The following is a 25646-nucleotide window of genomic DNA, read 5'->3' as shown; positions in this document are numbered from 1 at the left end:
TTTTCTTTCCCCATTTGGCTTTTCAAAGATTTATTACTAGGGAAACAGTCCAGGCATCACCTAGTGGTCCCCCTCAACCCCCGTAAAGAATGGTAAAGAATTTGGGGATACGGTAGCCTTGTAAAATTTGAGGAGCATACTTACAAATTAGGGGTTTTCAAACCGGGGCCAATGAAATCTCTGCAGTTATATATTAAATTTAAGTATATATATGTTTTTGGGGGGGAAGGATCTGTAGCTTTCCTTAGATAGTCAAAGGATTCTGTGATTCAAAAAAAAGTTTAAAACCATTGCCCTAAATGACTTTTTTAGTTAACTACATTTCTGTTGGTAGAAAATACATGCAAATAAACTTGGCTTTGTTTTATCTTGGGATTCCCTGAAATCTTGTGAGAGGTGTCCGAGGGGGACAATATAGATTTCCGTTACAACTTCCTTTCCCCTCTAAAAAAACACATAAGAATTCACTTTTACTGCTTCCATTGGAGTTTCCTTAAGTATTTTAGGTGAGATGATTGACTATTTTGGTAACCCCAAAACAACTTTAAAATCTGAACCTAGAAATTCACTATGGATGCTGAATTCTCAAACCAGAAAAGAACCTCAGCTGCAAATGTAAGTTTCTGAACAGTTGAGAGATGGTGGCTTCAGTTACAAAAGGTTTTTCTTAGGAATTCTTAAGGCGCAACTGAAGGAGTAAGGGAGACAGTCTGGGCTGAGGCTCGTGGGGCATTTAGGACCTGGGGAGCCAGCTGGCTCTCTTGCTGCAGGAGAGGAAAGTAGGGTGGAGAAGAGGGTGGCGTTTATACTTGGAAATTTTCCTAAGTTCCCTGCCTCTGAGATCTGACTGGGCCAGAGCAAGGATGTTTGTGAAATTGAGTCTTCAAACACTATTGCTTATGTTCAACTTAAACTTTTCCAAGGAGAATGGAAATTAAGCTTGAAATCTCTGAAGAGGGGAGGGGAACATAACTTCCCTCTCTTTTGTCATGTCCTCCCTCCTTCTGTGCAGGTGGATGGAAGCATGCCTGGGGGAAGACCTGCCTCCCACCACAGAACTGGAAGAGGGGCTTCGGAATGGGGTCTATCTTGCCAAACTAGGAAACTTCTTCTCCCCTAGAGTGGTATCACTGAAGAAGATCTATGATCGAGAGCAGACCAGATACAAGGTGAGTCCATCCTTGCTTGGTGCTTAAATTTCTGTAGACTTGAGAGAGAAGTTTAGCATACTTTATCCTGTGAAAGAGTTACTGAGAAATATGTGTAAGTGTGTTTGTTCCAACAAAATAAAATACCTGGCAGAGTGGAGAAAATTTAGTGCAAAGTCAAGATACAGTAGTAAAAGAACTTCAGCTGTCCGTATTTCTGGCACAATTCTAACGAGTAATTTGTATCTAGAAATTTTCATGGTCCTTGATGAATTTTTTATTTCTTAGAAGGTAGAGCAAGTAACTAAGGGAATCACTACTTTAAATCTAATTTTAACCAAGCTCTGAGATTTGTTGGCAAATTGAAAGCAATAGCAACTTTGGGGGAAGAAAATCACCCCATGATATTAAAGTTTAAGGTAAAATGGGACAGTGATCCGATTTCAGAAAATTGAGATACGTGATTGATTCTTGTGGCCCAGGGCCCTCAAAAAGAAGACTGCTTTAATTAAGTTGGGATGTTGACAAGGACCGAATTCCCATTGCTCACAGAGTTTCTGTGGGGAGCTTTCCTAAGAGCTCTTATCTGAAAAAAGGATGAGTATAGAAGATAGTGGAAGATTGCAAAACCAAGAGCAAATGTAAGAGGGGTCAACTGTAAGAATTGGGCAAGAGCTCAGAATGAGTTAAGGATGAGGACAGAATCAAAAGAGTTGGTTTTTTTGTTTGTTTGGCTTTTTAATATTTAAATTAAAAGGAAAACAAGGAAAGTATAGGTCTTAAGCCAAAATTAACATCCCAAATAGAAACGTTTCTTCATCAAAAAGCAAAGACTTATATGCTGAGTTTTAAATAAGTGGTTATTCTGAAGACACCTCCTGAGCTGTTCTGTTGACTCTAAAAAATGTGTGCAGAACAGGCAGACAGAACAGTCTCCAGCAAGAATAAAGACAATAGCCTACACGTCTAACCGTCTTGAGGGTAAACCTTCCTAAAAAACAACAGGTGTAGAGGTTAAGAGGGGGATGTTTATATGTGTAGTATGAAAATACCTCATTTGGGGAGTATCTTCTACTTGCCAGACACCACACTGAGTGCTTTATGTACATTTTCTCAGTTAATCTTTCCAACAAACATAAAGTAGGTGTTAAAGATGGGGAAACTCAGAATCAGTAGGGTGAAGTGACTTGCCCAGTGTCACCAATAGATAGCCAAGTCAGGAATTGAATCCAACATAATTGAATTCCAAAGACCATGTTCTGCTGAGCACACTGTACACAGGAAGATTCTCCAGATGGTTCTTAACTGAGGAGAGCTGAGATGTGGATTTGGCTTTTGGAGATTAGAATGTGTAATGATACAGACAGACCTTAAGTTTAAGGGGACCATGTAAAGTCTTACAGGGAAACTTTTATTGATACAGAGTATTTATTTAGTATTTGCTTCAATATTGCCAAACAGTGCCTAATGGTCTTTTATTTGTTCTAGGCAACTGGCCTCCACTTTAGACACACTGATAATGTGATTCAGTGGTTGAATGCCATGGGCGAGATTGGATTGCCTAAGGTAATTTATGTGATATTCATAGTTCTGGCTTAGTTCTGGCTGTTTGGCATAACAGTTCTCATTCTACCTGTAAAATTATTCTCAATTGATTCTTTGGTAATATATCTATCTATCTATCTATCTATTTTAATACTAAAGGATCTCTTCAGTTTGTTTTAGGAAATAGCTTTGTTCTTTTTCTTTTATATTTCTCATCCCTGCTTCACCTCACCCTAGAGAAATTCCCTATGATGTCAGTTACTTTTACTACACCAAATTATAAACATTATAATTCAGGGCTTCCCTGGCGGCGCAGTGGTTGAGAGTCCGCCTGCTGATGCAGGGGATACGGGTTCGTGCCCCGGTCTGGGAAGATCCCACATGCTGCGGAGCGGCTGGGCCCGTGAGCCATGGCTGCTGAGCCTGTGCGTCTGGAGCCTGTGCTCTGCAACGGGAGAGGCCACAGCAGTGAGAGGCCTGCGTACTGCAAAAAAATAAAATAAAATAAAAAAATAATAAAAATAAAAAAATTCACATACCATGAGGGAATTCCCTGGTGGTCCAGTGGTTAGGGCTCGGCACTTTCACTGCCAGGGCCTGGGTTCAATCCCTGGTTGGGGAACTAAGATCCTGCAAGCTGAGCAACGTGACTCCCCCCCAAAAAACAAACAAATTCATATACCATGAAATTCACCATTTTAAAGAGTACAGTTCAGTGGATTTTATTTATTCACAAAGTTGCTACATTCAAGTTTGACTTTAGGAAACATAAGGAAATATTTTAGAAATGTCATCTTCCAGCTTCAGAATAACCAAATTTGTAGGTAATATGAAGGGTTTATTTTATATTTCAAATTGTAGAGGCAGTATAATGAGATTTACTTCTTTTATCTGGTTTTGGAGGTGGCTGTAGGTTTTTTGTTTTTGTTTTTTTGACAGCTTTATTGAGGTGTAATCAATTGATTACACCTGTACCATTCTGTAATCAATTGATTACAGAAAAACCATACATATTTAATGTATACAATTTAATGAGTTTGGAATGATAGCTGTAGTTTTGATACGGGAGTGTGCATCCTTGAGTGTTTTGCTCAAGAGTTTATTTAGTGCTTCTCTTAGTGAAATTGCCATCTCAAGTGTTGGGCTGCACCTTGCAGGCCTGCAAGCCTTGTAGTTGCCTTGAGAATGAGGGAAGAGCCCGGAGACAGCAACAGAGACATCACTGGTTTATTAGATAGGGGATCTCAGCTGTCCGAGTCAAGGCTCTGGAGTGACACCCTACCGTGGACGGCAGACAGCAGGCAGAACACTGCAGCAGTCTTTGCTACTGGGGGTGGGGATGAGGGGGAGGAGGAGTTTACCACTTATGGGGGAATTGACGTCAGTTTGGCTCATCAGTTAGTTACCAGGGAAAGCAGCAGAGGGGCATGTCCCTCATAGCCCCTTGGGCAGAGTTTTTCCCTTTGATAAGCTATCATAGTGGAGCCATTCTGATCTAAAGATCACTAACATTTACTGATTAGGCTGTATAATTAAGAGGGAATGTCAGCCATATGAGTAGGGTATAGGTGAAGCAGGGACTGGTTGAGCAGGAGATGTACAGAGAGCAAGAGAATAGCCATCTTGGGTGGCCTGATCATACATCTAGCTACCTAGTCCTACCTTGAATCCGTAGAGGCCCTGATACAGTGTCACTGTTAGAGGCATGGACAGCTTTTTTTCCCCCCTATCCTCTGACCTAAGAATTCTACTTCTAGGAATTTATCCCCACTCCCACCCCACCGGCTCAAAAAAAGAAAGAAAAAATTAGACAAGCACAAAAAATGTATATGTAAGGATTTTTCAGCATTGCATATGATAGAAAAAATTGATAGCAAACCACATATTCCTTCACTCAGGGTATTAATTGTGTTACAGCCAGTCAAATACTAGTGCTGCCGTTGAAAAGGATGATGTCAATCTATATATATATAACCGTGATGTGTTAAGTGAAAAAAAAAACAGGCTACGATTATGAGAGCTTGTATTCTGGCTAAAATGAGATCACTATTTTTGTCTAAAAATAAAGTGAGTATTCTTGGGAAAAATCTGCAAGGAGAAATAGTTTTCATTTCTGTGTGATGGGGTTAAAGGGTGGTTTTTATTTTCTTTATACGTTTCTGTGGAGTCTACATTTCTGTAACCAACGAAAGATTAAAAAGAAATGAGATGTGGAGTATCAGAAAGTGGCTGAAACCACTTGGAAATGAACACTTGGCATTTAGCAGAGTGCTCAGCTCACTGTTGCATACATACCTGTTGAACTGAGTAAATTCAGAGCTAAGTCTTTGCAGACTAGCTTGTGTCCTCTTTTTTTCAGAGCAAAGTGCTGAAGTTCTCTTCCTTGCACTGGTATGTTTGAGAATTAAGCCCCACAAATGTCAGGAAATGCAATACATCAAGTTCTTACAGCTACTTGGCCTTTCTATGCACCTGTAGCTTCCTGTTCCTGTTTTTTATATAGTATGCCCAATGGGCAATAACAATTTAACCTCTTTTGAATGGTACTAAGAGCTTTGCTAATATTTGCTATTGCTAATAGTACTGTTACTACAAAATGCCTTTTTAATAATTTAATCTTATTACTTTTTTTGTTTACTAACAGTGGTGCATTGTCCTGGACCACAATCTCAACAAACTGTTGAGGCTATCAGGAACAATAGGATTATTATGGCTATTACCCTTGAAATGTCTGCTCTATATGATTTAAGTCCAGAAGACTTCTGAGTAATGTAGACTAAAGATACTTGGCCTAAAAATGTGTTTTTGCTCATAATATAACATGTGATCGATAATTGACAATAATAGTATTTATTGGGATATCTTCCCTAATCTCTTTATATGGTACATACAAATTATAGAGACTTAATAGGATAATTTTTTGGTTTTTATCCATTTGACTCTTTATTATAATTGGTGCTCTTGGCCAACTCCTACATGAAACATTTTGTTGTTTTGATTTTTAAAATTGTTTTTAATCTGCCTAATAGTCCTCTGTTTTCTTCAATTATTCTGCCTTCTACATCCTAGTGGCGGGCATTCCTTAAGATGCAATTCTTATTTTAGCTACATTCTCTCATTCTCATGGTTTCAGTTGTTCTGAAGACTCTTTGCTATAAGGTAAACACAGTTTCTTCAATTGGCTGCTGGACATTTCCCCTTGGATAGCTTTCTATCTCCTACAGTTTCTCATATGTAAAACTAAACCTACCTTTTCCCCCAAGTGAACCTCCTCTCCTCTGCATAAATGGTACCATGTCATCATGTTCCCAGTCATCCAGTCTCAAAACCTTGGATTTACCTTGGACTCCTAAATGCAGTCATTCCCCAAGCCTTCCTCAGTTATTTGCAATGTCTGTTTTATCTGTTGAAACAGCCTCCCAGCCTGCTTTCTCAGCTTCGATCTCTTCACTATTCAGTGTATCCTGTGTCTTGTCTCCAGTCAGATCTTCCTGAGGTTGTTTTTAGCCTTGGCTCCAAAGCTAGGACTTCTCCAAAGCCTGAATATCAAGTTCAAACTTGTCTGACTTTCAAGGTCCTCATAATCTGCCTCTATCCTCCCTCCCAACCTTATTTTTTTTTCTATTGCTTTCTAAAATGTATTCTGTACTGTTTTGGGGAGGGTGACTGACTTTGACCATGATTTTCACCATTCAGGAGAAGACATTTCAATCTTAGGAAATGAGCATGGAAAGTTTGAAAAATTATCAAAAAAGACCCCCATTTCTCTTGGGGGTGCACAGTTCTTCCTCATCAGGAGCAATAGGTATTGTGGGGGAAAACAAGCATAAAAACAAGTAATTAAACACAATGTGTTAAGTTCTATAATAGAGTTAGATACAAAGTGCTGTAGTACTCTTCTCACTGCCTTTTATTGCTCATCCAGATTCCTCTAATCGCTTCATAATCCAGTCTCACTTCTCTAATCCACTGTTACCCCTTTATTCCTCTAAATTACAGATTGAGTTGTATAGTACCACATTACCATGAGAAAAGGTCTTGAAATTCAAGGCAATTCTCCATCTAAACTTACTCTGTTCCTATCCTACCTCATTTGTTAATTCATCAAACAGAGAGAGCTCCCTCCATGACCTTGACTCTGGGCTTAGCGTTGAAGATACAGCAGTGAACAATATAGACCTAGTCCTTGCCTTCATGTGGCTTATAGTCTATTGGAGGAGTCAGACAGATAATTTCAGTGCACATAGTTGATTAATTGTGGTACATGCTACCAAGGAAAACTCCCCATCTCTCTCATTCCCATATACATCCTCTATGCTACCTACTTTATCTGTGTATCTTTCTACTTCCCCCAAGCATTATAACACATTTTAATATTTCGTAGTTTTTTTCAATGTCTAAATGTAGTGATTTTACACATACTGAAGCACTTAGTAAATGTTCATTGTTGAGCTATTATTACTCAATCTAGGCCTGCTAGATAGCAACTAGGAAGATTGCAATCCTTCAGAGCCTCATATACTTGCCACTGATTTAAGCTGGACTGGAACTTGAGTTTTGTTTTCCCATGTCTGTGTCTGCAGTAAGTAACTCACTCTCACATACTTAGTAAAATTCAGTGGGTTAACCCAAATAAGTCTTTTCCAAGTAGTGCTTTTCACTGTGTATTGTATCATTTTGTTCCTTACATTACTTGTAATGAAATGTCTGTTCACCCTAATGAGGTTATTTGCCAAATGCTGACAATGTTTTCTAATTGTCCAAAGTTTTACTTGTATTATTCATGATTGGTGAATGATTAAATGAACTCTAGTGGATGGATGCCTTACTCTACTTCTTTTATTTCTCTTTAGATTTTTTATCCGGAAACTACAGACATCTATGATCGAAAGAACATGCCAAGATGTATCTACTGTATCCATGCACTTAGGTAATCAGATTTTCTTGGTAGAATAAGCAGTATATAGATACAGAGAATAGATTGGTAGTTGCCAGAGGCGGGGATTTGGGAGTAGGCGAAATGGGTGAAGGTGGTCAAAAGGTACAAACTTTCAGTTATGAAATAAATAAGTCCTGAGGATGTAATGTACAGCATGGTGACTACAGTTATTGATACTGTATTATGTATTTGAAAGTGGCTAAGAGAGTAGATCTTAAAAGATCTCATCACAAGAAAAATAATTTGTAACTGTGTGGTGATGGAAGTTAACTGGACTTACTATGGTGATCATATCATTATGCTGTACACCTGAAACTAATATAATATGTCAGTCATATCTCAATTTTTTAAAAAAAGCAGTTTAGGAGTCACATCTGAATTGAGTGTGTAGCTTGTTGTCCAGGGTATAATGAAAAAGTTTTTGCATTTGCTTCAGAATTTTCAAATAGAATAGAGCACTATTATCTTAACAAAATGGTGAGAAACAGCTGTGTTCTTCTAGGGAGAAAGGATTTATTTATTCCTATAATAACAAAAAATCTTCCTCTAAAAACATAATATGATTGTTCATTATTGATCTAGTGTTTCAGAGAACTATGCATTTCTCTTGAGATGTAGTCCCTTTCTTTTAAATTAAAGTCTCTTAAAAATTATAAAAACTACATACATTTGAAAACTTTTATTGTTTCTCATTTTGTTTCAAGCTGATAAACTGATTTACTAAATACACTGTGTCTTGATACTCTTTGGTAGTACAGTTAAATTTTGGCAACATCTTCAAATAATACCAACAAATATCAAATGGTTGATTGATAATTTATTAAGTTATCTAGGACCTTGACAAGTCATTTGTTCATTAAGTAATTTTTATGTCAATGCAAAAATAATAAATAGGAACTGAAACAAGGTATAATTTTATCACAGCTTCGTAGTAAATTTGGAAGATGACTTAATTTCAGGTCCTCAACTCTTAGAATGAACGAGGTACTAAATTGGAGGGAAGAGGTGATATGTCTGGATGGAGGATGGGATGGGAGAGGTGTAGGTGCTAGTAGTATAGTACTTCAGAGTGGTGCAAATTTACTTGATGGCCGTAGGCCTAAAGCAGAAGATGATAGAAGTAAGTATGAGAAGGGACATGAGGATGAGATGTTTTTCTTGGGGTGCTCTTCTTATATAGCATCCTGTATGTGTACTTAATAAATGTTAATTATATGTATGAATGTATAATATATACATTGACCCACAAGAAACCTGTTGTCTCCAGTTTCTGGATCAAATGTTTGCCAGATCCTTGGTATCACTGGAATCAGTGTGAAACCCATAAAAGATAGAATATAACTGAGGACTAATAGATCTCTTGTGTGGACTAATGAATGCATTAACCTCCTTAGAGGGTTCCCTCACTAGGCTCTCTCCCTTCTGATCCATCTGCCATGCTGCTGTCAGAGTTCTTTCCAAAACAGCCCTAATAGTATCAGACGCTTCATAAAATATTTTGATGCTTCCTTTCTAGCCTCACCTCCAGCCATTCTCTCCTGTGTACCTATGTTCTAGTATTTTCAGCAAACAGGCTATGTACTCTTGCCTTTGGTTTTGCTGCTTCCTGTGCCTGAAATGCCTTTCTTTAAAATTTATTTATTTATTTATTTTTGGCTGCATTGGGTTTTCGTTGCTGTGCAGGCTTTCTCTAGTTGCGGCGAGCAGGGGCTACTCTTCATTGTGGTGCGCAGGCTTCTCATTGCGGAGCACGGGCTCTAGATGCGTGGGCTTCAGTAGTTGTGGCATGTGGGCTCTAGAGCGCAGGCTCAGTAGTTGTGGCGCATGGGCTCAGCTGCTCTGCGGCATGTGGGATCTTCGTGGACCAGGACTCGAACCCGTGTCCCCTGCATTGGCAGGCGGATTCTTAACCACTGTGCCACCAGGGAAGCCCTGAAATGCCTTTTCTCCTTGCTTTAGTGTATGCTTTTCTCCAGGTGCCACCTCAGAATGCTACCATTAATATGTTCTCTTACTTTTTCCCTCTCTGGCAGAATTAGCTACTTACCATCTTTGTGCTCCTTTAGCATTTTATAACATACCTCTTACTTCAAGCATAGTGCTTGTTACATTGTACTCTGGTTAACTGTTTGTTCTTGTAACTTGCTTTCTTGTGGATTCCTTAGGGACAAGAAGTATTTCCTTTGTTCTTTATCCATGTGTCTTTAGTATCAACACTTAGATGCCTAGCCTATAATCACAATAAATGTGTGTCAAAATTATACATAACAAATCTCCCTCTCCCTCCCCCAGCTCAGGGGGGTACTTTCTGTCCTATAAATGAAAACGGAAATGGTACTTTGTCAAAGGGCTCTTCATGTTTGTCTCTGCTTATCCAATCAAGTTTTAGCTCAGTTCCCACATTCTTGGTGAAGTTTCTCAAATGACCTCCGCTCATTCCTTTTTCTAAACCTCTGGGGGGTTTTTTTGTTCTGTTTTGTTTTGTTTTTGGTTTAGTTTTGTGTGTGTGTGTTTTGTTTTGTTGTTTGTTATATATTGCTTCTTTCATATCTTTTCTCCCTATTACATTTATTAGCATCTTAGGGACAGAAGTTATGCCTTACTTTTTTTCCCCCTCCAAGGTACATAGCATAACATTGGACAAACAATGGTAAAATGAGAATTTTAAAAAAATTGTTTAGGAATAGGTGATATATTGGAGAATTTTCAGAATGTAGCAATTTCAGATGCATATGTCTGAGCCAAAATCAGCTAAATTCTGAGTATTGTGATTGGCTTAGTGTTCTGTGAAGTCTGTCTATGTTGATAACCTTGTGAAGGCTGTACCTACAATGGATATCTGAACTTGGCAGGCACAGCATCTAAGCTGGCAGAATTCCTCTCTGCTAGTTCTGTAGCCACTACTCTCTGCAATGTAACCTGAGTCCCAGGCCCTCAAATTCTCTGAAGAGAGATTGAAGAATTAACTGCCTTTCTAATGATGGAGTCAAAATGAGAAAGGGAGGAAGCCTGCTACTGTTTTCCATTTCTGTTCAATATGCAGTTCGTGCTTAGAAAGTATATACACAGCAGTGTGTTCTGGTTGGTGATTTATGATTTCTTTCCTCCCTTACAGTGTTTTTCCTGAAGGGTATGTAGGAAGTGTTTGTAACTGCTTGAGCCTCTTCTTTACCTTTACACAACAGTGTTCAAGGCAGGTTCCTCACTTCACTTACCTGTATTGGGTGAGGCACTGTTTCCCTTTTGGATCATCAGTGATAGAGAAGCTTTATCTTCTTGTTCTCTCCCTTCCTGCCATCTTTTTTTTTTTTCTCCCTCAGTCTTGACTGGCATTATTCCAGAGATAGTTACTGTACTTTAGTCAGACTAAATTACTCTTGTAGATTACATTCCACTCTCAGATAAGACCCTAATTCTCCATTATTTCAAATATATTTGTATACTTCCTTTCCATTTCCTCTGATGCTTTATCTTTCTAAGAACTGATTTTGGGATTAAATTGGCCCATAATCCTTTATCCTAAATTCAAAAAAACATGCTGAAAGATCTGAAAAATGAGTTTTGGTTTAGTTCAAAGTTCTTTGTTGGCAAGATCTGATCAGTATTAATTGAGATTACTTAGAATGTTTATCTACTTAATATGATTATTCATATGTCTCTTGGCAGAAAAGTAATGTATTTGATTAGGGGTGCTTCCCCAAGGCTTGTTGGGGGTGTTTTATAATGCTGTTTACACTGTAAAACTTTCTTTCATAGGTTACTCTACAATCAGTAACAGTAATTGGAATCCAGATAGGCTAACACAACCTCCTTTTCCTCATTGCTATAAAGTATATCTTAGATAGGAAAAGAAAAAGAAATCTGAGCTCAATTACAGGCTGACTATTATAGGTACCTAACAGCTTATTTGTAAGCAGACATAGGAGACTAGGAACAAAGATTGAAAGTGGTGTTTATTGTTAGGAGTTTTAAGTTTTAGCTGTGAGGTTAAATACTTTGGATGCTGGATAAGAGGATCCAAGTGGCCATTATGATTCCATTTAAAACTCCAGCATATCCTTAAAATATTCCTAATAATTAAAATGAGATAAAAGAAAGATGATGCCCATCTGTTTTCTGCTTACCACTCCTCTACTTTTTATAACAGCTAGTGATATCATTGTAACACCTTTAATTTACTGTTGAAAGACATTAAAAGCTAACTCACTGTTCTTGGGGCTGTGAAAGTGACATGCCCAAGCTTTTGTTAAAGTGTGGCAGCCACTTTCTTGTTTTAAAGTAGGAATAAAAGAGGAAGGAATTTCTGGAGAAAAATATTTCTACTAATTTAGAATGCAGATGGAACATTGTGTGGGGAAAGTATATAAGGTAAAATGTGTATAGAAAGTTGTTAGCTGTTTGGCTTTGGAAACTTTATTGAATAGATGTAAAATCTTTGCAGAGAGGAACTTCATGTATTTCCATCTTGAGCATTTTATTCTAAAGAAAAGCCCTTACTCATATACATATGATTTATATTTGCACTTATCTGAGAAAGTGATTAGTTATTGTGGATGTATATATTCTAATGTATTTTTAGAACACTTGATTTTTTTTTTTTTAGATTATGCATTGGGGTTTATTATATGCAGTTTGGGTTCTGATCAGTTCTATGAATGCAATATGCATGATACATATTTGTATTTGGATAATATTGAGGTTTATAGGTTATCTGCAAAAACTGTAGACTGCTCTATTGAGTTTCTGTGATTTATTTCTTAGATATTTTTTATTTCCTCCCTTATTGATAGGCTGTCAGTGTCTTGCTCACGTTAATCCCTGTGGAGTGCCCTTCTGATTTCTTCTTGTTTTTCTTTTTTTAAAAAATAAATAAATAATTTATTTATTTATGGCTGCGTTGGGTCTTCGTTGCTGCGCTCGGGCTTTCTCTAATTGCATCGAGCCAGGGCTACTCTTCATTGCAGTGCACAGGTTTCTCATTGTGGTGGCTTCTCTTGTCGCGGAGCACGGGCTCTAGGCGTGTGGGTTTCAGTAGTTGTGGCACGTGGGCTCAGTAGTTGTGCCTTGCGGGCTCTAGAGCGCAGGCTCAGTAGTTGTGGCACAAAGGCTTAGTTGCTTCATGGCATGTGGGATCTTCCCGGACCAGGGATCAAACCCATGTCTCCTGCATTGGCAGGCAGATTCTTAACCACCGCGCCACCAGGGAAGTCCCCCTTCTGATCTCTTCTAATTTATTGATTCTGACCTGCTAGAGCCTTAGAATCCAGTTAATCTAACTCATGTTACAGACTTCCATCCATCTGTGAAATATTGATTAATATTTATTAATATATGCCAGGCTCTGGGTAGGCATTGGTAAATAAGACTTTCATTGTCCCTGCCTTCATGGAGCTTAGAGTGTAGGATATTTTTATTTAAAGAGTAAAGATTTATAATATATACTTTATTTAAAACTCTTAAAGTACCTGAATTAAACTTTTCCATCAGTAATATGAATTCAGCTTAAGTAAGATTTGCTGTCTGAATCATTTTTATGAGACTTTTCTAAAATGTCTTGTTACTTAAAACTTACTGATCACAGGAAGGTAAACAGTGAAGAGACTTCACTTATATTCATTATGTTAACATTTATATTAACATCTAATCACACATTGGATTTGTGCTGGAGCTGGGACTTAAACTTGCATCTGCTGATTCCCAGTCCAGTGCTTTTTGCATTACATTATGTGACTTTTTAAGGACCTCCTTGTTATGTAAAACTAAAAAAAGGCTCTGAGGTAAAGTATTGTAACTGCAAAGTGGAATATGGTAGAGTACTGGGAGTCTCTGTGTTCAGAGTGTTTCTGTTCTTTTTGCTGATTTTCCCCTTTGAACTTAGAGCAGCAGGGAGGTTCAGCTGCAAGGCCTGACTCTTTTGCATATTATATCTTCTAGTTTGTACCTGTTCAAACTAGGCCTGGCTCCTCAGATTCAAGACCTATATGGAAAGGTTGACTTCACAGGTAAGAAGTTACAAACTTGGCAGGAAGTGCTTGATTTATGTGGAAATAACCTGGAGAGTCAACAGTGCAAATCTTAAAGACGTACGGCTTTAAAAACACTGTGCCAACAGAGATTAAAAAAAAGCATGAGTAACCTGCTTCTCCTCTTCTTCCACTAAACTTGGAATTTCAAGCTCTGTTCTCTCAGTTATGACATGGGTATGATTGATAATTCTCAGTTTTCTTATATGTAAATTAGAAAGAATATTAACATATAGTATGTAAAAAATAATATAATACTAACATGTAACATTAAAGGTTCATGTACAGTGAAAAATCTTTATAACAGTCTTGCCCCTTCCCTTCCAGTGAGCACCAGTTGTAGGCAAGGGAAGGGGAGCGAGATGATACAAAGATGACAATTTACTAATTTTAAAACTTTAGCTTTTTTGGGTGGGTGTTTGCTATAGTCAGATGCTTGAAGAGATGGGGGCTTGGGGAGAAAAAGAACAATGGTAATATTGGTTAGGGGTAAGATAGATTCAAATCTTTTGTAGGCCAGGGAGTTTTAAAAATTGTAAATAAAACTTTTATCTGTGATATTTTTCCTTCCAGAGAAGTTGTTCCCCAGACTTGGGGCAAGGGCCAACCTTACATGTTGTTTTCTTTATCATTTCGCTTTCTGCCTTAGAAACGAAATTGTGTAATAGTAGCTAGTGATTTGGATTGTAAAGACAGATAACTGGCTTGTGATTCACTTCTTATTCGAGCTGCCTTTAAAGCTGCTCCATTAGTAAGTTCATTATAGGGAATGCCATAAGTAGCATTTTGGGAGAACTATTTTCAATAGAGCCAGTCTCATGTTATAGTTATTTCTGATGCTCTTGATAATACTGATAATACTGTGTCTATTGAGTGCATGTTATGTACCAGGTATCATGTTAAGTGCTTTCCATATATTTATTATCTTATTTAAATCCTTCTAACAACCCTAAGAGGTAGATGTCATTTTATCCAATACATTTTGTAGTTGAGGAATCTCTTTCCTTCTCTGTTTTATGGAAAGGTGCTTAACTTGCTTGTTTGGGTCTTAATTTTTCCCTGTAGAAGAAGAAATCAACAACATGAAGATTGAACTGGAGAAGTATGGGATCCAGATGCCTGCCTTTAGCAAGATCGGGGGCATTCTGGCTAATGAACTGTCAGTGGATGAAGCCGCATGTAAGAAGAGAGAAATTTTGTGGGTTCAAATGGGATTGTTGCTACTACTTTTAATGATTAATACTATAATGATGGTCTTAGACATTAGGAATTTTGCTAGCAAGTTTAGGTCAGTAGATATAGATTTAAACACTGCTATACAGTTATCTATGCTGTTGTTATTTGGAAACAAGTGAGTGATTTTGATTAAAATAAAAGCACTAGAAAGTGAATTCTACATTTCAGTGCCTTTTGGAATTTCTTATTTTCTGATGGTGTTTACGTGATGATTAAGGTGAACATTTCCATAACAAATGCTCACAGGCTCCTTTCAGAGTCTCTTATGAATATTTCCCTGTTAAGATTTCAGATTCAGCATTCCAGACATGGATCACAGGCCGAGCTGTGGGTTTGTGCATCAGAGGAAAAAGACTGGGCTTAAAGATCTGGGGGTCCTCTAACCCCTTCATCTATGAAAAGGAGCCTCTTTCTGTGATAGGGGGTTGCAGTGTTTGAATGTGTAATATATATCCTTTACTTTGTATAACCTTAGTGTTCTATGTTTTGAATTTTTTTTTTTTTAGTACATGCTGCCGTTATTGCCATTAATGAAGCTATTGACCATAGAATTCCAGCTGACACGTTTGCAGCTTTGAAAAATCCCAATGCCATGCTTGTGAACCTTGAAGAGCCCTTGGCTTCCACTTACCAGGATGTACTTTACCAGGCCAAGCAGGACAAAATGACAAATGCTAAAAACAGGGTAAAAATAGAACATTTGATCTTTCTAACTGATTTAAATTCTTTCACTGTTTGATATGACTCCATTTTAAAAATCAGTTTTATCGAGGTATTAATTTACATATAATAAAATTCAACCATTTAAAGTGTACAGTTTGATGGGTTTTGACAAATGTATATGGATGTGTAACCACCCCAAAAGTTCCCACGTCTCCCCTTCGCAGTCAGTCTGTACCTCCTCGTACTCCCCACCCCTGACCCCAGCAACTACCAGTCTGTTTTCGATCACTTTAGTTTATTTTTTTAGAATTCTATATAAGTGAAATGGAGTTACCCAGTATGTAGTCTTTTGGTATTAGATTCTATTTTGACTTCTACTTCCTTCTCGAGTTTTGTGCAAACCAGTGACAGGCTCTGCGATCCAGTCCCTGGATGTACCTGTTCTGCTCAGGTCTGAGGCAAGGATGCAGACTCACAAGTGAGCAGGGCAGGGTTCACCAGTGCTTCTCTTGCCTGACTCTGGAAGAACCCCTGGGCTTGTTATTTACAAGTGGATCTGCTTTTTTTTTTTTTTTTTTTTTTTTTGTGGCCTCTCCCGTTGTGGAGCACAGGCTCTGGACGCGCAGGCTCAGCGGCCATGGCTCACGGGCCCAGCTGCTCCGCGGCATGTGGGATCTTCCCGGACCGGGGCACGAACCTGTGTCCCCTGCATCGGCAGGCGGACTCTCAACCACTGAGCCACCAGGGAAGCCCGGATCTGCTTTTTATGTGTTTAGTTACAGTTGTGTAGCATTCTGCTCTGTTCTTTGTTAAGGATTTTAAGCCACACCCTTACTTGCTGTTGGTTCTGTAATGGTGGGGGAGGAGCACAAATATATTTCTGTGGTCTTCTTAGAGACCTGAGCTAATTTAGTTACACTTTCTTACTCATCTTCAGACAGAAAGCTCTGAGAGAGAAAGGGACGTTTATGAGGAGCTGCTCACTCAAGCTGAAATTCAAGGCAATATAAATAAAGTCAACAGTAAGTATGTCCCCACATCAGGCACTTCTAAAAGAATGTTACAGAATAATGTGGCAGCTGTTGATCTCTTCTTGGACCTATGGCATGGTTTAAGTTTGTTTATTTTAGACATTCATGGGTTTCCTTAGGAACTGTTACTCATTTACTTAAGTCTTTTGTGTTCATACTTCTCTTTGGGCTACCATTGTCCTCAAACAGGCCCCCACTCCTCCATCTATTCATCTACTGTAACTTACAAACTGGATTTTTTGGCTACAGTTTCACTCTTTCACCCTGTGTTAGACACTTAAATCTGAACAGGGATTTCATTTTCCTGTTTTTATTTATTTATTTATTTTTAAATTTAAAAGAACAATTTATTTTTGGCTGCGTTGGGTCTTCGTTGCTGCACATGAGCTTTCTATAGTTGCAGTGAGCAGGGCTACTCTTTGTTGCGGTGCACGGGCTTCTCATTGTGGTGGCTTCTCTTATTGCAGAGCACGGGCTCTAGGCGCATGGGCTTCAGTAGTCGCAGCACACGGGCTTAGTAGTTGTGGCGTGCGGGCTCACTAGTTGTGGCTCCCAGGCTCAGTAGTTGTGGTGCACGGGCTTAGTTGCTCTGCGGCATGTGGGATCTTCCCAGACCAGGGATCGAACCCGTGTCCCCTGCATTGGCAGGTGGATTCTTTATCACTGCACCACCAAGGAAGTCCCTATTTTCCTATATAGTTTTGTTTTTCTTTTAAAGAGTAATACAAGTTATCCAGAAATAAACAACAAACAAAAAATTAGACCCCATCACCTAGGATAACCACTCTTGATATTTTTAACATATCCTTCAAAACATATATTTAAACAAAAATGAGATTGTACTGTTCATATTGATTTTTGTGTATGTTGCACACTTTTGAAAAACTAATTTCTTGAAAGTGTCATTTTCATTTTGTTACTCTTTTTCAAAAGAACCTGCATTAGTTCCTTATTAACTTGCCAGACAAAAGGCAGATCCCTAGCCTGGTGGAGTTCTTTATGTAGTATTTTATGCATATAACTCTATAGAAACTCATGTGCCTAATTGTCTCCCATATTCATTGTGTTTATTTCATGACTCATGAAAAATGGCTATGGAGTTGTTCAGAACTGGGATTTGATCTCTTGCCCTCGTATTAATAGCTGTGGGAATTGGGTACGTGTGGCATAGAATCATTATACGAATGATGAGATAATGTATGTCAATTGCCTGGTATTTAGTAAGCACTCAGTAAACAATATTATTATCACTTTTGTTAATCATGTAATCTCGCCATTGTAATGCCCTCATGCCTCATCTCTTACTTAATCCAAATTATACCCATCATTCAAGATTCAGCTCAGTTCTCACCTCAGTGCCCATCCTAGCTCACAATATACTTGCCTTTCACATGTCCTACAGCATTTATATGCTAAACCACACAATTTTGTTCTTAATTTTGTATTGTCTTAATTGCTTGCTTTTTGTTTCTGACATATTTATAAACTTACAGTAGAGTTTACTTCTGAGTTCTGCTTTTCAAATCCTCATAATTCCTAGCATAGGGTTAGACTCACCAAAAGAACTAAAAAACCTTGCTTGATTCAACCAGACTTGATCTTATCTTGATCAAGATAATAATAATAGTAAAAGTAATCAGTGTCCTCTTTGTTCCTTTGGAGATCCCAATTTCTCACTTGAACTAATACTCTGAATAACTGGAGTGAATTTATAAGATTTTACCAACTCCATGTGATAGGGAATTCTAAATCTTGACCAGGAGTCTGTATTCTGTTCCATTCTGGCTCATTTAGGATAATACCTTTCTGAACAGAGTGATAGTTCCATTCACGTATGGGTGATTTGTTGTGCTGTATCTGTATGAATACTACTTAAGTCAGCAAGTATAAACCAGAATGCCCTTGTAGTTAGTTCTCTGTGTGAGAAGAAAGTCCAGCACATTTCCTGCTGCATACACCGCGTAAAATACTCTTTTATTTACTAAGGGATTTTTTCTCTACCATGTTGTCTGGGATTTTTTAGCCTTATAGCCCTACCTGGCTAATTATATTAGAGTCCATTATAAACTTATAAGGAGAGAAACATATGTATATATTTTTAAAGTGTTCCATGCATATTGTTCTCATGTGGTCAGAGGAGCAAAATAGTAAAAATTCCCTCAAATAGCTTTCAGTATAGTGAGGAAGGTAAATAGTCAAATGAATAATTTCAGGGCAACTTGGTTAGAACAATAAATACAGTGAGTAATTTCAAGGCAACCAAAGGTGTGTGAAGTACAGTCATAGAATAAAGAAAAGAATGATGACTTTTCCTCGAGGTTTGTATCTGAACCTTCACTGGGGTTCTTAGGGTAGTTAAGAAGGTGAGGATAAGGCAGAATTCCCCATAGGGGGACAAGCTTTTCCTAATAGTAGAGAAAGTCTGAGACAAGGGAAAATTGTGTGGTAGGAAGATAGAGGGACTTTAGGTCCTGGGAATCATCTTTTTTTTTTTTTTTTTTTTTAACCATCTTTATTGCGGTATAATTGCTTTACAATGGTGTGTTAGTTTCTGCTTTATAACAAAGTGAATCAGCTATACATATACATATGTTCCCATATGTCTTCCTTCTTGCGTCTCCCTCCCTCCCACTCTCCCCATCCCACCCCTCCAGGCTGTCCTGGGAATCATCTTAATGTAATAATAGATAAGATTCTTTCCCTAGGGCTTGAGAAGCCATTCACGCTGCCCCAGAAGAAAGCAGCAGGCCAGATAGTTAAAAATGAGAAAAAGTTTTTATTTTTTGTTAAGTAAGATAAGGAAAATTAGAGTTAGGTAATTAAAGCATAGTGGGAGAAAGTGTTTAAATAATGTTATAAACTTTATAGTATTAGTAAATGTTCATTTAAATATTTACATATTTAAGTAGTAAGTTTACATTTCTAGTAAAAGCATAATTGACCAGATGCCTTTGCAGATGGATAGTCTGAGATTCTGCATTGCATACATAGAGGAAACCTGCTTGTTACCTATATTGCTTTTGTTTTCTGTCCCCCACTACTACAAAAACTCCCTGAAAATGGAGATAACCTGTCTGCTTTGTTCATGGTTGTGTTTGCAGCAGGTGCCTGGTCTGTGTTGTTGAAAAATGCTTGTTTAGTTGGCTAATGGCCACATAGACCTGCAGCCATGATTCAAAGAGCTGCGCACCTCCTTTGTGTGGTGATCAGTGAGCTGAATTGCAGGGGAATGTTGGGAAGGAGACAGTCTCTTAGGAATCTAACCTTTTCATCCTTTCACCTCTTGGTGTTATTTTTTAGTTCTAGTTTGAGACTTTGTTTTCTCTTGCACTGTTTTGTTTCTTTATAACAGCTTACATTAATTTTCTTTTTGTTTCTTTACTAATGAAAACAGTTAAAATTGTTAAGTACTGCTATGCCCCAAATATTTTGATTTTTAGTATTTTATTATTGACTTTTTTTTTGCTACTTTGGTGGTAAAATCATATGGTCATTCCTGGGTGGGACATGGGAGGGAGAACTCTATATTCTCTTCTAAAATAGGAAAGCTGAAAATAATACAATAATTATGATTTTCCAGCGGCTGTCATTTCTGAAATCAGAAAGTACAATATTTTGACTTTCAATTTAATGATACCTTATTTATTTTACAATATAAAAGTACTTTCATGTATATGATTTTATTTAATCTTATGAGGAGGGTATCTTTGTTATCATTTTCAGATGAAGGAAAATCTGCATTTTTACTGTTGGATAATAAAGCCCTTGTGTGACGTCAGGTTCTGTGACTAGAAGTAGAGAATATTGAGGTGGTGTAGAGAGCCCCTTCCACTCCACGCAGTCAGACCAGCCTTGATTTCTAAGCACTGCTTTGGGCAGAGTACATTCACCAGAGTACACCAGGATAATGAAGGGATTCAGAATGATGCTGTATAAGAAATGGTTGGAGGAACTAAGGTTCTTTAGTCAGGAGTAGACAGTCACAGGGAAGGGGGTTGGATGTATTCAAGTATCAACTCTAGGGTGGGAGCTTTAACAATTTTTATAAACAGAATTGTCCAGAGATGTAGTAAATTGCTGTGTGGGATACCTTCTCCTGTATAGTAGTTTAGTCTGGATAATGACTTGGCATTTTAGAGGGAATTTAGGCATGTGTTATTGGTGCCTCTTATATTGCTGCCCATATTGGTGCCAAGCTCTCTGCATCTAGAAGCTTTTAAGTAGGCCTGGGGTGTGGTCCAGGAATCTGTTAAATTTGAACAACCTGGGAACCCCTGGACGTGATGACTTTAAGGTTCTCTTCCAACCCCAAAGTCTAATGCTTCTCTGATACTCCAGAATAAAAGCTATCTAATTATATTTCCCTGATCTGGAACTGGGATTGGTTTTCAGGAAGGAAAAAATATTCTAGGCTATAATGTTAACATAGTTTTTTCTTAAGCGTTTGCCTTTTTTCCTCCTCAGTGTTTGCTGCGTTAGCGAATATAGACCTGGCTTTGAAGCAGGGATCTGCACTGGCCTTGTTCAAGATTCTGCAGTCACCAGCGCTGGGCCTTCGAGGACTGCAGCAGCAGAATAGTGACTGGTACCTCAAGCAGCTCCTCAGTGATAGACAGCACAAGAGAGAGGTAAAAGTACCCTGAGTTGCACCTGCAAGAGTTTATATACGTCCTTTTGAATCCCATGCTGTTGTGTCAAGGTATATATGGGGCCTTTTTTTCCCCCTAATACAACTTTTTCTCCTGCAGATGAATTAGGCTGTTTAATATACTCAGGTAAAGTACACATCGTCTTCAGCTCTCTTTTGCTTTTAGAGTTGTAAATCGTCTTTTAAAATAAACATTGCCCATCCCGGCAAGTGAATCTGACCACCCCTTCACTTGAAGTCCCTTAAATCCCCAGCTAAAAGCCATTGGGGAGAACCTGAAATTTTTTATTCTTACTTCAGGAATTTCTACTTTTAAAAAACCATACCTGATGAGTTTCCTCTGGCCAACACTGGGAAAGTACTTAATGTGCAGTAAAAGTGGACTGTGTGGGATTGTACTTTATGGTTTTCTTTTTTTAGAACAAATATGAGGGGATTTCTTTTTTTTTTTTCTTTTTCTAAATAAGGACAAGTATACATTTTACAAATCCTCAGCATTGGCCGGAGAAAGCAGCATTAATGTGCTAATGATTCTACAAACATTTTATCTCAGAACATTTTGATGCTCTTTACAAAATATTTTTTTTTAATGTGCTTATATCAGGCGAGTCACTCTACCCGAGATTTGACAAGGGCATTCGGCTCTCGCTCAGGCTGCCGCATTGGCTGTGTGTAGCCTGAAGCTGTCTCTTATGCCTGTGGCTCTCTGTCCCTAGTGACTGCTGTTGAGATATGAGAACTACAAGGCCCGGAGGCCTAGGCAGGAGTCATCTTTACCTAAGTGTTCTTTGCTTTTCTCAGGGTGGTCAGGCTGAGGCCCTGCAGAAGGAGGAGCTACAGTCTGGAGTGGATGCCGCGAACACTGCTGCCCAGCAGTATCAGAGAAGTAAGAGTCCTCTCAGCTGCATGTCCACTGAGATCCTGAGTAGGGGAGGAAAGTGGCTTTGTGTCGTTGAGGGACCTAAGGTTAGATTCTTTCACTCCTCACCCCACCCCAAGGCTACTAGCTGCAGTCAACTGCCAGGTACCTTTGGTGGCAGAAGGGATCCTCCAGTTTTAAAAGTAGAACTGGAGTCAGTGTAGGCTCACTTTGGCTAGGAAGCTCGTGCTTACGTGGTTGGTTAGGGAAGCATCTGGAGGAGACAGGACTAGGGATTGATTGGCAAGATTTGTATGTTGAGAGACAGGAGAGAAGGGTGTTCCTAATATGGGGCAACAGGGGAAGAGGAAGTGTGAGCAGAGGGACAGAAGATGAAAGATGTATTATGGAACAGTGGGTAGAATAAAATTTTTGTAGATGTTTTAGGCTGAGTTGTGTAAGATAAAGGCTTAGAAAGATTGTGGAAAGCTTTGAATGGCAGCTTAATAAGCTAGTTCTTTGCCAGGCTCCCCCCTGTAGGGGAAGGACGTCTTAGGTAGAGCGTAGTGGTGGCAGGCAGGATGATTTGGAGTGGAAAGAAAAAAGGGGTGAGGAGAAGAGGAGGCTGCTTTTTAGAGACAGATTTATTGAGATGTAGTTCACATACCATGCAGTTCACCCTCATACAAAGGAGGCTGTTTTCTAAAGATGAAAGTTCTACTTCAAAAGTCATGGCTAATAGCTTATCCACAGAATATAACTTTCTTCTGTGAAAATTGGCATCTGCTTCCCCTCGGGCCTCTCAAAGTCAGCTGCCTTTGTGACCTCCTTGTTTTCTACCCAGGACTGACAGCAGTGGCAGCGATCAATGCTGCAATCCAGAAGGGTGTTGCTGAGAAGACTGTTATGGAGCTAATGAATCCCGAAGCCCAGCTGCCCCAGGTGTTTCCATTTGCTGCCGATCTTTATCAGAAGGAACTGGCTACCCTGCAGCAACAGAGTCCTGAGGTGAGTTAACTGAACCTGTGCTGTTTGTGAGCAAAACAGTGGACGTGATTTTAAAATTTAATACCCACTTCTTGGTGTAGTTAGGTAGAGGGGTTTTTTTTGTTTGTTTTGTTTTACTGGAAACTTAGACTCGTTATGGTTTTATTAAACTCCTGACCTCCCTTGGTATTCCAGAATGTCTTTCCTTACTCTTTCCTCCCTCGCTTTCTGTACAGCATAGCCTCACCCATCCTGAGCTCTCTGTTGCAGTGGAGATGTTGTCATCGGTGGCCCTAATCAACAGGGCGCTGGAATCCGGAGACATGAATACAGTGTGGAAACAGTTGAGCAGTTCAGTTACAGGCCTTACCAATATTGAAGAAGAAAACTGCCAGAGGTGGGTGCCCAGAGTGCTGGGTTGAATCCATTAGGTAGCTGTCACCTCTGTCTTTCGTGTGCCAACACTCTTATTTTCTTTGCAGGCATTGTGACTTCAGTGTGATTGTCTTTTATTTTTTCTATTTTGATACATTTTATTCTTTACTATGCTGAAGGTTTTGTAGTAAATTACAGATATAACATTCCACTCCTAAATTTATAAGTATGCTTATTTAAAACAATGAGGATATTATATAGCCAAAATAACACTCTTATACCCTGACAAATCAACAGTACTTCTTTAATACTTTCTAAACCTAGTCCATTTTCGTACTTCTTGTTCCAAAACTATTTGTTTTTTCAGCTGGTTTGTTCAAACCAGGATCCAATCCAGGACCACATGTTAACATCTGATTATTGTGTCCCTTTGGTATCTTTTAATCTAGCATTGTCCCTTTCTTTATGACACTGACTTATTAAAGAGATGGGGCCAGTTGTCCTATAAAATGTCCCATCTTCAGTTCTGGTTGCTTCCTAATATTTGGTTTATTCCTGTAAATTGTAAATTAGGTCTAAAGACTTGTCAAGATTCAATTAAATATTTTTGGCGACGTGTGTTTCATATTTTCTCATATCAAGAGGCATATAAAATCTGCTTGTCCCCACCATTAGAGATACTAAGGGACATTAATCCCTCCATTGCATATTTATTTTTCTCCCTTATCACCAGAACATAATTTTTTTTTTTAATGTAACTTTTTTTTTTTTTTGGCTGCCTCGGGTCTTCGTTGCTGCTTGTGGGCTTCTCTCTAGTTGTGGCGAGCGGGGTCTACTCTTCGTTGTGGTGCACAGGCTTCTCTTTGAGGTGGCTTCTCTTGTTGCAGAGCATGGGCTCTAGGCCTGCGGGCTTCAGTAGCTGTGGCTCACAGGCTCTGGAGCCCAGGCTCAGTAGTTGTGGCACACAGGCTTAGTTGCTCCGCGGCATGTGGGATCTTCCCGGACCAGGGCTCGAACCCATGACTCCTGCATTGACAGGCATATTCTCAACCACTGCACCACCAGGGAATCCCCAGAATATAATCTTTTTTTGTACCTTTTGCAGCATCAAAATGTCCAGTTCCCCATTAACCATTCATCTAATATTTTTAACCCCAATTGATAATCCTTGCCTAAATCCATATACTTTCAGTAAGAGTTGCTGAATGGTGATTTGTTGATCTGTCATTCCTTCTGTGTTTGTTAGCTGGTGTATGGCCTTGTTTCCTTGTCTTTAGAGGGATTGCTTGAGCTGCTGCCACTGACTCCAGAGTTGGTCTTACTTGGAATTTAGAACATGTAATATAAATAGGCCGTTAAGAATAAGTGATATCCTTGCATTTTTACACTTTGCTCAAGGTAACTCCTCGGTCCCAAAGCTGACCTCTAGAATACATCAAGCTGTTGGGGTTCCTTAGCTATCTCTGTTCCTTGGATCCTTTGCCCCCATGTCTTCTCATTCCTGTCAACCAAAATAATCCTGAAGGTCCCTTTTCTTATGTTGCACTTCATTGTCTCTTTTGTTGGGGGAATGGGGCAGGTATCTCGATGAGCTGATGAAACTGAAAGCTCAAGCAGATGCAGAGAATAATGAATTTATTACGTGGAATGACATCCAAGCTTGTGTGGACCATGTGAATCTTGTGGTGCAGGAGGAACATGAGAGTAAGTAATCTACTTCCCGTCCCCCCAGATAATGTCACAGTTACAGATAATGTGATTCCATGAGCTGGTTCTAAACACTTCTCCCGGGAGGATTTTTGGAAAATGGAAAAAAAAAAAAAAAAATCTATCTAAAAAAGCTACAGTTGTATATTGTTTTCGAAACACCAGGCAACTGCTATGATTAGATAAGTATGTAATAAGAACTAAAATTTTCAGGAGGCGAATTGAACATGATCTGTTATTTTTAAATGCTATTATAAGAAGTGGTTCTGACACTGACTACCTGGAGTTAGGTCATATTGCACAGATTGAGGGCACAGTCCTCCCCAAGACTCCTCTCACTTTAGACACCAGCCTTAATCTCTGGAGTTCCCGGGTCACCACACTTCTGAAAAACTGGCTATATATTCAGGGGTTCCCTCTATCCCCTCAGGTTCAATAATTGGCTAGAATGACTCACAGAGCTCAGGAAAGCACTATACTTACGG

The 25646-nt window shown here is 38.9% G+C and overlaps 1 protein-coding gene across 1 annotated transcript in view; it reads left to right on the top strand.

The window, feature by feature from the left end:
* IQGAP1 (IQ motif containing GTPase activating protein 1) overlaps positions 1-25646 on the top strand; it is a 100256-nt gene that overhangs the window by 34869 nt on the left and 39741 nt on the right. Inside the window, exons 3-14 of the mRNA XM_065872052.1 lie at positions 1013-1169; positions 2637-2714; positions 7547-7623; positions 13567-13634; positions 14721-14834; positions 15398-15576; positions 16492-16576; positions 21050-21213; positions 22035-22119; positions 22937-23100; positions 23316-23476; positions 25034-25158. Coding sequence (XP_065728124.1) covers positions 1013-1169; positions 2637-2714; positions 7547-7623; positions 13567-13634; positions 14721-14834; positions 15398-15576; positions 16492-16576; positions 21050-21213; positions 22035-22119; positions 22937-23100; positions 23316-23476; positions 25034-25158 — 1457 coding nt within the window. The remainder of the gene's footprint in view (positions 1-1012; positions 1170-2636; positions 2715-7546; positions 7624-13566; positions 13635-14720; positions 14835-15397; positions 15577-16491; positions 16577-21049; positions 21214-22034; positions 22120-22936; positions 23101-23315; positions 23477-25033; positions 25159-25646) is intronic.

The sequence above is a fragment of the Phocoena phocoena genome, chromosome 2 (assembly GCF_963924675.1).
Source record: "Phocoena phocoena chromosome 2, mPhoPho1.1, whole genome shotgun sequence".
NCBI classification, from domain to species: domain Eukaryota; kingdom Metazoa; phylum Chordata; class Mammalia; order Artiodactyla; family Phocoenidae; genus Phocoena; species Phocoena phocoena.
Note: the sequence above shows the minus strand (reverse complement) of the source record. Positions and strands in the feature narration are given on the sequence as shown.